This window comes from Danio aesculapii, chromosome 24, assembly GCF_903798145.1.
Source record: "Danio aesculapii chromosome 24, fDanAes4.1, whole genome shotgun sequence".
NCBI classification, from domain to species: Eukaryota; Metazoa; Chordata; class Actinopteri; order Cypriniformes; family Danionidae; genus Danio; species Danio aesculapii.
The window spans coordinates 25,726,169-25,739,002 of record NC_079458.1 but is presented as its reverse complement, the minus strand read 5'-3'; the positions used below and the strand labels follow the sequence as shown (position 1 = coordinate 25,739,002).

The 12,834-nt window shown below is 35.8% G+C and overlaps 2 protein-coding genes across 2 annotated transcripts in view; one reads left to right on the top strand and one right to left on the bottom strand.

Annotated features, from left to right (window-relative positions):
* The window catches only part of pdcd6 (programmed cell death 6), a 33,030-nt gene extending 25,917 nt beyond the window's left edge, over positions 1 to 7,113 (bottom strand). Inside the window, exons 1-2 of the mRNA XM_056450526.1 lie at positions 6,879 to 7,113; positions 3,903 to 3,964 (exon numbers count right to left, since the gene is read on the bottom strand). Coding sequence (XP_056306501.1) covers positions 3,903 to 3,964; positions 6,879 to 7,084 — 268 coding nt within the window. The 5' untranslated portion in view covers positions 7,085 to 7,113. The remainder of the gene's footprint in view (positions 1 to 3,902; positions 3,965 to 6,878) is intronic.
* A 688-nt stretch (positions 7,114 to 7,801) lies between these two features.
* Positions 7,802 to 12,834, top strand: part of rec8b (REC8 meiotic recombination protein b) — a 30,655-nt gene continuing 25,622 nt past the window's right edge. The window contains exons 1-3 of the mRNA XM_056451124.1: positions 7,802 to 7,857; positions 8,206 to 8,274; positions 8,414 to 8,556. Of these exons, the coding sequence (XP_056307099.1) occupies positions 7,802 to 7,857; positions 8,206 to 8,274; positions 8,414 to 8,556 (268 nt within the window). The remainder of the gene's footprint in view (positions 7,858 to 8,205; positions 8,275 to 8,413; positions 8,557 to 12,834) is intronic.

Genomic DNA, 12,834 nt, shown 5'->3' with positions numbered 1-12,834 from the left:
TCGTGTACGCACAAACGGCAGATCTGCTTGAATGGCTGAAGTTGTGCAAAATCTACATTTGCTGACAGACAGTTTGGGCTATTAATCAGAATTATGGGAATTGTCGGCCTGACAAATTTTAATTGGACAAACATTTTTTTTTGTCTTTTATACTTTACCCAGAATATAAAAATACAAATAAATACATTTAGATCATTTACTTTAAACATTACTTTTGGAATTTGAAGAGCTTTTCAACCTGAACAACAAAAAATGTTTCTAAAGACAATCACATACTGCACCTTTAACGGTCTTATATTTTAAAAGAGTGATATATGCAGTGCATTTTTTTTTTTTTTTTTTTTTACAGAATTTATTTATTTTTTTTATTATTTTGGGGGGTTTTTCCTCTTCAATACTCCTGATTTCAATAAACCTAATTTCTGAAAACTAATAAGTAATTTTCATATAATTTCTTCAATGCACAACAAAAAAAAACATGATATCTCAAAATTACTAAAAACGGACTTATCCTTTTTTTTTTTTTGCAAATATCTTCATACCCGAGTGGGGAGATTTTATAATAATAATTATAATTCCTTACATTTATATAGCACTTTTCTGGACACTCAAGGCACTTTACACATTTTTGCGGGGGATCTCCTCATCCACCACCAGTGTGCAGCATCCACCTGGATGCTGGATGCCTGGATCCACACACCAGCTGATTGATTGAGAGGAGACAATTATGATATGGGGATGGTTAGGAGGCCATGATGGACAGAGGCCAGAGGGCAAATTTGGTCAAGGTGCCAGGGTTAAATCCCTTCTCATTTTCGAAAGACATCCTGTGATTTTTAACGACCACAGAGAATCAGGACCTCAGTTTAATGTCTCATCCGAAAGACAGCGCTCACGGAGCAGTATAGTGTCCCCATCAATATACTAGGGCGTTGGGACCCACACAGACCACAGCTGAGCACACCCTGCTGGTCTCATTAACACCACTTCCGGCAGCAACACATGGTCTCCCATCCAGGTACTGACCAGGCGCAGCCATGCTTAGCTTCAGTGGGCAAAAATGTGAGAGTTGCAGAGAGCTAGCTGCTGGCTTTTTGACTAGTCTGAATAGCTGTATTACTAAATATTTGTTTTTTTAAATACAGTTTATTGTCCCACTTTGACATCTTTAGGCAGACATCTTACCTCTTCATTAACTATATTACTGGCATTTTAATCAGCTAGTGAAGTACTGTAGGTATTAGCACTGTAGGATTTATATGTGATGCATGATTTTCTTCCATACTCCAGGCATTAACCTCCTTCAATACAATCAAATCAATTTTCTGTTCTGATCTTAAGCCTGGACAAATAACTGAGAAAGCAAACAGCGGTTGCATTATGATGCCATCATGCAAACTTCTTACTAAATATTTTCCAGTATTTTCAAACTACAAAAATACAAGCTAATAGCCAGTATGGTGTTACAAAATCTTATCAAAACCCCATCAAAAACAAATAACAAACTACTATTATTTTGTATTTGAAATGCGTGTATCACAAAAACTGCCCATTCCTGAGTGCAACAATGGTCTATGTACTACAACACAGCTTCGCACTGCAGCAGAAGTGACAGGAACATACAGAGATCATTGAACCGTTCATCTTAAACTCACACAGTCAGCTCTCAAGAACGATAACAGACTTCTCTGCTAATTCTGCACCTCATTGAGACAAGTACTACATCAACCTTACTGCTCAGAGGAGATAACAGCTTGAGAAAGAACTCTGACCCACTTCTGCTGCAAGGCCATATGCTCATGAAGCACAAAAGTTGGAGGAGTACTTGGCTGAGGCACATTTGGTGACTTTGGGGTTACGTCTTTGAAATATAAAGGCACAAATCTCACATCTCTTTATATGCACACTGATAAAGTGGAGATTTTGGCCTGTTCTGTTGCCTCAGTTTGAATTTTACATTAGAATAATTTTAATTAAAAAACTGTGACACACTAAAAAAAAAAAAAAAAAAAAAAGTTTGCATACGTCAAAAAAGATCTCTATAAATTGAGCAAAAACTTACTTTGCAAAATTACAAAAATGTTTAGATTCTTTTGAACTTTCTATTCATCAAGGAAACAATAATAAAAAAAAAAATTAAGGATCATATTACACTTTAAACTGCTGTAATAACTGGTGAAAAAATTTCAACTCCACTTGAATTGTTTGTTTATTATTTTCGCCCACAATTTAACATTAACAGTAGCATATAGCATACATTCAGGCTGCAGAATGTACAAAGTCTGAAAAAGTTTATATATGTTTATAACTTATATACTTTAAAACTTTATATATTCCCAACAGAGACATTTTTGTGGTTTATCATCATAGATATATACACTAGAGATCGCATACGGACCCTGAGCATGCGTCAATACCGCCGCCGCCACATTTGTGCTCTCAGGACAAAAGAAACTTGTATTTTTGTCAGCTAAGTGAAGTAAGGGCCAGTTTTTGAAGTAACTTATAAGGGTGCCCGATAACATAACAAGGCCTGCGCCTCAATGTGCACAATGTTATATACCATTTAGATCAGAAAGGTGGATAATAAGCACATTAAAATGCTGGGATATCGATAGTTCACACAAGTCGTTCATAACGAAGATTCCTTCTCAAACGAATCGATCCCTCTGTTAGATTTAGAAGTGAAAGCAGGGGAGTGGTGTGTTTCAGGACATGGATTAGATCAAATTTTAACATGGAAGGGGTATAAAACATTTCCATGCACACAAACACATGCTCTTTGTTGGCAATGTTCGTGCAGTCCCTCATCCATCGATGTAGAAATGTGATGTAAAATTATAATTTTTGTAATTTAGAAACACAACAGTCTCTGGACGGTGCATCACAGAAACCAATATTTTCGTAATTTATAAAAAAATCATCAATTTCTGGCCATCATATATTAGGCATAAATATATATACAGCTGAAGTCAAAATGTTTAGCCCCCCTGTTTATTTTTCCCCCATTTTGAATAGTTTTAATAACTTTTTGCATTAAAATTGCATTAAGGGGCTAATCATTTTGACCTTAAAATGGTTTTAAAAAATTTTAAACTGCTTTTATTCTACCCAAAATAAAGCAAATAAGACTTTCTCCAGAAGATAAAATATTATCAGACATACTGTGAAAATTTCCTTGCTCTGTTAAACATCATTTGGAAAACATAAAAAAAAAATTCAAAGAGGGGGGGCTAATAATTCTGACTTCAACTGTGTGTATTGCGATTGTAATTTTAAAAAGTATTACATTGCATTGTAAACGTTTATTAATACCATTTGTTGAGTCACTCCATACAGTTTGAAAGAGCGCTTGGACCCGGAAACCGCTTCGCGTGACATCACACTTAACAAGCGGATTAGCTACATTTAACAGTATTTAGACAGATCCCAATATTCAGTAGAAGGGGGAATATTACAAGTAAAAAAAAAAAACAGATCATAAAGTACTTACATAGTTTGAAAGAAAAGGAAGCTATAGAGTTGGAACTTTTTTGAACCATAATCATAGAAACTGCACTGAAACGATCTGAAATTAATGATAGTTATTGCATCAATGAGAACTTTATCATAAAAAATAAGCCCCAGAAAAACACTTTGTAGTGGAAAAACATGTATTTGTGCTGCACCATACTGCCAATAACCATTGTTGACAAAACCATCAGATGGCTGTTGAAGGAAAATCTTACTGTGTGCACAAGAAACATGTTTTACTGTCTTAAAATACCTGGAAAAAGACTGGATATTCTCTGAAATGAATTCAACACCATCTTAACTCTTGAAGGACGTTGCTAATTTTCCTAAATGATAATAATGACTAAAAAGTAAGAAAAAATAAGTAAAAAAAAAACAAAAAAACATACCATTTGATAATGCCTGCTGAAGCTCTGTGTCTGATATTGCCCCGCTCCTGTCTTTATCTACCCTGGAGAAAACAGAAAAAGTATTGATCATTTACTAGCCAAAATAATGTAATTCATGTTTTTAAAATGTTTGCTTCAGTGATTGAAATACATGAAGAGACTCTAACTGTAATGGGACAAACACAGGAAAACGGATGTCAGCCTGGTCAAATGAAACTGAAAGTAAAAGCTTGGAGAACTATTCAGTCTAGGCTGCAAACATACAACAATATACAGAAGAAAAAAAAAGACATTTTAAAATATTTTTTGTCTTTTGAGTTTACAGAGGGACATTAGAAAAGAGTTTCTTGTGAAGCCATTGATTTGTGCTTTCATTTCCTCACATATTCATCCCTTGATGTTGTGAAGACGCAGCCACATGCTGATATTTTTATGATTCATTTCAGCCTAGACATGTCAGCAATGACTAAAAAAAAGAGAGAAAGTCTTGTCTCACACAGAGCGAGTGGACTATTTCTGCTGTTGGGAGTGTCTTTTCCATTACACATATGCCATAAATCGTAAAAAGGACACGTTTCCATTACAGGCCTTTTGAGCTGCAATTTAAAAGAATGTTGTTCCGTGTGGAAATAGCAAAGATTAGTTTGTGTGTTTTGTAATAAAGATTAAAGTAGTAAGGGATTTTTACAAAATCCAGAGCTACGGTACTGTAAAATAAGCACAAAGCAATATTTGTTAGCATTAGCACACTAACAAAACCCCAGTATTTCTAGGCAGCTGGAAAAAACATAGAAAAACAGAAGTGACAGGCTAGAGAGAGGCCTCCTCAATGATTTGGACACCTAAAACCTTGAAAGAGAGTTCAGTCTTGGTCATAACCACAGTAAATTGAGAAAGGAATGTCTTGTTGGCCTGTTTATCCAACAAGATCCTGCCCAAACTGGGCAATATTTGAACTCGTGAATCTTATTCACAAGGAATTTTGAAACAACCGTCAAATTCAGTTACTTTTCATGTATGAGTGAAAATAGGTAAAAAGTGGTTTGAGAATAATTTGATTTTATTTACGAGCTGAACTAAGCCAGAGCTTCCATTCAAGGAAGCTATGATCAGAAACATGTGGGTCATTAATCGCTTTTTCCTAAAAGGAAAGTGGGAAAAAATGCTAACTATGTCTACATTCATTCCTTTCATACATTCATACTAAGGAGAAACATTGAGAGAACACCTTTGTAATTAAATAATGCCGCTAGAAGTGCATCCACCACATAAAACATATGATATGCCAGAGTAATTGGTGGTTCATTTCACTGTGGCGACCCCTGATACATCAGGGACTAAGCTGAAGGATAAAGTAAAATAAAATAATAAACAAAAATACCTCAATTAAAAAAAATAATAATTATATATATATATATATATATATATATATATATATATATATATATATATATATATATATATATATATATATATATATATATATATATATATATCCAACAGATAAGTATTATAAGGAGTAGAAATGTAGTATACATTTAGAATCAAACTGAATATTTTTTGTTATTTTAAGTAATATTTACCACATATTTGTACTTATATCACAGTAGGTCTATAAACTGTGCCATTATACATATTCTTAATAAACATATTGACTGATAGGTCTTTTTTAAAAACATATCAATACAGTTCCTTACATAACTTATGAATTTAACCATGGTTTTACTACAGTAACCAGGTATACATATTTTAAAACATATCTTTAGTTAGAGCTCCTCACATAATTCTTACGTAAATTAACCATGGTTATAATATAGTCTAGTTACCATGTTTGTGTGTGTGTGTGTGTGTGTGTGTGTGTGTGTGTGTGTGTGTGTGTTTATATAACAATAGTTTTACCACAATTAGAAATATTATGGTTAAACTATAGTGACAAAAATATTATTAACTTGTGTTTACCATTGTTTTTATATTTAGTAGATTAAAGGAAATGATAATCCTATTTTGGAAAATGTGACTTCTAAAAGGTAACAAACCTTGCACGAACAGCACGATATGCAACTAAATTAAACTTGTGCAGCCCAAAAAAATATCCTTTCAGTTCTATATTGTCATGGAAACTCTTAATAACCACCTCTGACTCACGTGTAATATATGACAGATAAACACTGGTGACTCACGAGACATTCCCAAGTCATATGACCAAAGGACGATCCTTTCATTTTGATACTGAGAATATTGTTTTAACACGAATGTTGCTAAGGTACACTGACTCAGTTGAATCTGTTTGAGCCACTAATTCATATTATATCAGTGATTTCAATGTCTGAACAGAACTGCAATGGTAATAGCGGTCGGTTCTCGTTACTGAGTTCAAAAATAAAAAGTTGAACCGGACTACTTTAAACTTGACAGGGCATCTTATAAAATGTAACACTGTCAAAATAGCCAGCAGATCCGTCACTGTGTGTACAGATGCCGACAAAACGAAAAGGCGCTACTACACAAACCGCGAGAAGAAAGTCTCGTGTGAAGGGCCCTTAAGAGTCAATCCTCTGCAGTATTACATAATTCATTACTATAGAGACGAGCAAGTTAGTTAAACCAAACCAACTCACTCTCTCTCATTTATATGCGTGCGCGTGTATACAGGAAGATCGTATGAGGTTTGAAGCTGCCACAAACTATGCAAACGCGTGTTTGTGTTATTCTGTAATAAACGAAAAAAATAACTGTGCATGACTTGACTCCATGAAAAATGAAAGCTAAAGACAGAAGAGTCTGCTTTGACGTGACAAGCAATGGAAATACGTCGGAAGTAACTTCGAAATATTACAGTCTATAAACGTCTACTTGAGTTTAACAATTAATTTGAAATCTACTTGTACGTGACTTGCAAGGACACGCTCTTTCCTGCTGCGCTTGTCAAATCGACAGGCGTTCAAATGCGGAATCGGTGGTCGTGCTCTTACTCACCTCTGAAATATATTCCATAAAAAGCCCTGATCCGGTGGCGCGCTGTTATAATGAGGCGGTCTGTACTGGTTGTGATATGCCATGTCCACGATTTGCCCCGGTAAACGCTCGGATATGCTCTTTGAGCAGTCGAGATTCAACTTGCTTAAATCCGACTCTAAAAATTCTTCACGCAGAGGTGTGGCGTCAAACTCCCCACTTCCCATTAAAAAATAGAGGACGTCAAACGGTAACGCCCCCTACGAACTCTCCCGGGGACTTTCCGCTGATTTGATTGGCTCGTCTCATGCCAGCGCGGAGTATTTGCGCTAAATGGGCGGGGCCAACCGTCTGACTAATGGAAAATATGAACTGTTTCTAAATGAAATATTTGTTTTTGCTTCAGACTGACAGATTTCCACAGGATTTTCCCCCCACAAATAAGGACATTCAAGGCCAAAGTGATAAAGATGATGGCGATTGTAGAGTAACAGTTAGCATAATTTACTGAAAATAAAATGTCATAGAAACAGTTTGTCATTGTGTCACCTTTGTGAAACCATGAAATATGCGTTTGTAAAACCGAATGTTTTTAAACAAGCAGCAAAAATATTTCAAAATAATAAAGTTACTTGGACTATCGGATGTGTGTCAAAACCTATTGAATTGTTTACCTAGACAGCGTTTTAGACTTCAAGCGCGCTAATGTGCTGTCTAGGAAGGCGGCGTCCTATGCTTTGAGACGCAGCCGTGTCGTCTGTCAATCATTCCTCACAGAACTACCTTGTGGAAAACGGTATTGATTTAGCGCTTATCTGAGGAAATTCGCATTATCTCCCGGTTATTTTGGCAGGAGTAAAGTGTGACCAAAGTTATCAGATTAGATTTTAAATGAGATATCGATTGTGTTTAGATTAGAGTAAAACTAAACTCTCTGAGGTAAAATGTTTTATTATCCTAACGTGCTTCAACGCCACACCGGCTGCTTCTCCACTATCTGGTATGTACCTAACGTTAGCATAAATAGGATGATAACAATATCAGTATTATTATACAAACCATTGGTTTGAAGATTGATCAATAAATAAATAAATACATTTTTAAATAAAATTGATGCTATCCACTTGCTAACCACTCTGAGGTCAAATTAACTGGCGTTAAATTTTTAGACGACTGGCGAACTTCATAACATAGTCAAATTGTGCTCTGTAAAATATATAAAGTAAAAAATAATAATAAATAAGTTGCAGTTATATTAAATCTACACTTGAATAGAACTTTGAAAACAACATTAAAACTTGCAGTGAGTGTTTGTTTGTTGAAATTTGGTTGTTTGTTTTGTTTTCAGGCTGGCTGCTACTAAAGGTATCAGGATTTCAAGAAGAGATTATCTAAAGGTCAACGTCAGAAGAACATGGTTAGAGAAATCTTTATTTCCCATTCAAGCTGCTAAGATTGTCAACCTGAATGATGATGTATGTGGCTCTTACTTTCAGGTTATCTCCCTGTGATTTTAAAATGTTAATCAGTACATTGTGTGTAACGTTATATTATAGTGAGGACATTGTGGATTATGTGATGGTCCAGGTTCCTCCAGTCCATCCCAGTCTTCCACGGCCCCGTTTCTCTCTTTACTTGTCTTCTCAGCTTCAGTATGGCGTAGTCATCGTCTACCATCGCCAGTGTGCTTTTCTGCTAGGTGAGATAGATAGTTCATTATAGTTGAAGCACTGACTATTGTATATAGTCATGCTGCACTTAAAATTTATTTTCAACACAGCACTCATCAATCGAGCCCAAACTGATCAAAGCATGAAATATGAACAACAATACCTGTAAAAAAGATGTCCACTTTAGCCCATCTATTAAAAAAATATATCCACAACAAATTTAATATACAGGAAATTACAGTAATTTATAAAGGATTCATTCATTCATTCATTTATTCATTTTCCTTTTGCTTAGTCTCTTTTTTTATCAGGGGTTAGCCACTGTGTTGCCCATGATTCTTTATATATTCTCTAATATATAAATTATGACACCATTTAGTCACCTTTTATACATTTCTTTCCTCTGCTTAATGTAACAATAAACTTTGAAAAATGCAGGTAATCAAAAGTAGAAAAAAAAGAAATGTAGGGTCAAAACCCAGCGGACACACAATGTCATAAGATGTTAATATTAGGTTAGATTTAGGTCACCAGCATCTAATGTTATTTTGACGTCAAATAACGACGTTAAATGACGTTAACATTTTGTTAATTTTAGTTTGTGTTGGAAAATGACTAAAATCCAACATCTAGCCAAGATCTTAAACGAGCGTCATATTTACATCAAATACTGACATTTATTCCTAAGGTATGGCAACCAAAATCCAACGTCTGATGTTGGGTTCTGACGTCAACCCAATTTTAATTTCCAAACAAAATTCAACGTCCCACGACGTTGGTATACAACATCAATCTGACGTCATGTTGACATCCTGTGACTGCTGGGAAGGTTGCGTCTAAATTAATTTAGGTTTGGTACAACATTGGTTCCCTTTGACTTCCGTTATGTTTTTTGACCACACCATGGAAATCAGTGGAAACCAAAACTGTTGTAAGTAATGAATTAAAGCAAAACACACATCTAAAGTAGACTCAGGAAGGTCTGCATTACAGTTCCATATCACTTTGTGTAATTTCAGTAACTCTTTAGGTCCTTACAGCCTTCGACAACCAAATTTCTGACCTTAACATTAGCTAAATAAATACCTTCCAGCTGCACTGGGAAACATCCATACACATTCATTCACACACATACAGTAAGGACAATTTTATCTTCCCCAATTCACCTATACTACATGTCTTTGGACTGTGGGGGAAACCGGAGCACCCGGAGGAAACCCATGCGAACATGGCGAGAACATGCAGACTCCACACAGAAATGCCAATTGACTTTGCCGAGGTTCGAACAAGCGACCTTCTTGGACCCACTTGGATGATGCAACGGCTACCACAGGACAACAGCGCCACTGCGCTCATCACACACCAGCTATAGGGGGAATGGAGAGACAGTGATAGATCCAATTCAGTGGATGGGGATGATTGGGAGGCCGGTAAGGGCTGATGGAGGGAATTTGACCAGAACACCGGGGTTACACCCATACTCTTTGCGAGAAGTGCCATGAGTCAGGAACTCTGTTTAACGTCTTATCCGAAAGACAGCACCCACTGACAGTAAAGTGTCCCCTTCACTTTACTAGGGCATTAGGACTCACACAGACCGCAGGTTGAGCGCCCCCTGCTGGCCTCACTAACACCACTTCCTACAGCAACCTTGCTGTGAGGCGATCGTGCTACCTACCCATTGTGCCACCGTGCAGCCGTGTTAAGAGACACTACTTTTTTAAATAAAAGTATATTTTTAAAGGAATAGTTGACCCAAAAATTGTAATTCCCTCACCATTTACTCAAGTGGTTCTAAACTTTTATGAATTATTTATTTTCTGTTTGACACAAAATATGACATTCAGAATAATGTTGTAAGCAGCCACTGACATCAATAGTATAAACAAAAAATAGTCAATGGCTCCTGCTTTACAACATTCTTCAAAATATTGTCTCTTGTGTTCAACAGAAGAGAGAAACTCAGACAGGTTTGAACCAAGTGGATGGAGAGTAAATGATGACAGAATATTTATTTTTGGGGTGAACTATCCATTTAATTCAAGTCACCTGTATTTATATAGCATTTTATACAATGCAGACTGTTTCAAAGTTGCTTCAACAGTATCAGTGTTGCGTAATTTGTCAGGTAGCAGCTCTGCAGAAATATGATCTGAAAATATGACCAAAATCTAATCTACACTACACATTAAATAAGGCATGCTTCTTTTTAAAAACAATTGTTCACCATAACAGGACAATGCAAAACGTACATGCAATTAGGGTCTATCTAGGCTTATTATTCTTCTATTCTATTAATTACACTTCATCCTTGTGGTCAGTGTTCTCCTCTGGTCCTAAAGACTCATTTTTTGTCTTTACCTGCCCATAATAGAGAAGTGTGTAAATTCATATAGCACACTATATTCATCTATGATTGATCAGCATATTTTCTAAGCAGAATAAAGATTTGGCTTCTTCTGTTATTAAAGTTTAGGATAGCTGCCAACACTGGCACTCAGGAACAGATTATTGCTGTCATGCAATCTTCTCTAGGTAGTCTCGCTATAAAACACTATATTGAGTGCATTTAGAGATTAGCATGCAGTCAATAAGCAACCGTTAATCAGTAAAACAATTGAAATAAGCTGAGATTGAAAGCATACATCAAAATGACATGGCGAGCTCAGCGTAGAGCAGACTAGGATGATGACAGATGTGAATATGCGTAAACTGATGTTCTCTATTAAATGTATCATCTCAAAGAAAGCAGCATGATGAATTGATTATTCAATAAACATGTATACCAATTTTGGTTTTTGCAACACATTTACAAAAAGTTGGAATATTAAAGCATTTACCACTATGTAATGTTGCCATTTCTTTTCACAACACTTAAAAGATGTTTAGAGATTGAAAATACCAAGGGGTGTAGTGTTTCAGGTGTATTTTTGTGCCATTCTTCCTGCAAACAAGTTTTAAGGTAGGCAACAGTACAGGGTCTTCGTTGTTGCATTTCGCGCTTCAAAATGTTCCACACATTCTCTATTGGAGACAGATCAGGACTGCAGGCAGGCCATTCAAGTAACTTTATCATCTTCCTCTGCAGCCAGGACTTTGTAATGTAGTTTTGCATTGTCTTGTTGAAATATGCTTGGGCATCCCTGGAAAAGAAGGCAGCATGCTTTTCAACATTAATGAGCCATCACAGAAGTGCAAGTTACCCTTTCCAAGGGCACTGACACAACCCCATACCATGACAGACCCTGGATTTTGGACTTGTTGCTGAAACAGTCTTTTCTTCTTTTGTCCAGAGCACACGGCGTCCATTTCTCCCAAAAAGAACCCCCAGAAATACTCGAATCCATCCCAGATGCCTTTGAGTTCAGTGAAGTCAACAGCACCTCTGGACACTGTTAACATAGGGCTTCCTTTTGGCACAGTACAGTTTTGACTGGCATTTGTGGATGTATCTACGTATTATTGTACTTGACAAAGATTTGCCAACATCCTGTCATCCAGTCCTGAGCGCATGTGGTGATATGGCTTATAGATAGATGACGATTCTTGTTGCAGTGCGGTCTGATGGATCAGAGATCATGGTTGTTCAGCTTAGGCTTGTGACCTTGTCCTTTATGCACAGACATTCCTTACGATTCTTTGAATTATGTTTTAATTATGTTTTACACTGTTGAAGGTGAAATATCCAAATGTCTTCCTATCTTTTTTGAGTAACATTTCAATCATTTTCTCATGTGTTTGTTAATAAACTGGCAATCCTTTTTTCGACCCATCTTTGCTCCTTAAGGACTAGACCTTTTTTGGATGCTGCTTTTGCACCAAATCATAATTACAATCACCTGTTGACATCACCTGTTTCAAATCACATCATTTAAACAATTTACCTCATTACTAGTCCTAAATTGCTTTTGTCCCAACTCTTTTTGAAATGTGTTGCAAGAACCAAAATTATCAAATTTATTCCCATAGGAATACCTGTTTATATTGAAAAATAAATAAATAAATAAATTATGAGGAACAATTAATTTAAATAATGATTGTTGTATTGTCAACAATGAAATACAAGTCAAAGTAAATTTAGAAATCACCACATTCTTTTTTATTTGCATTTTCTATGTTGTTCCAACCTTTTCTGATTTGGGATTGTAAATGGTCAAGAGAGGGTGTAAGTTAAATTATGACTGAAAGAAATTTTAAATTAACAGAAACATTTATGTATATTATAAACAAAAAAAATCTACACAAGTAGAATGTGATAGTAGTGAATGATTTGTCCTTTTTATTATATTGAAATAGACTGAATTTTC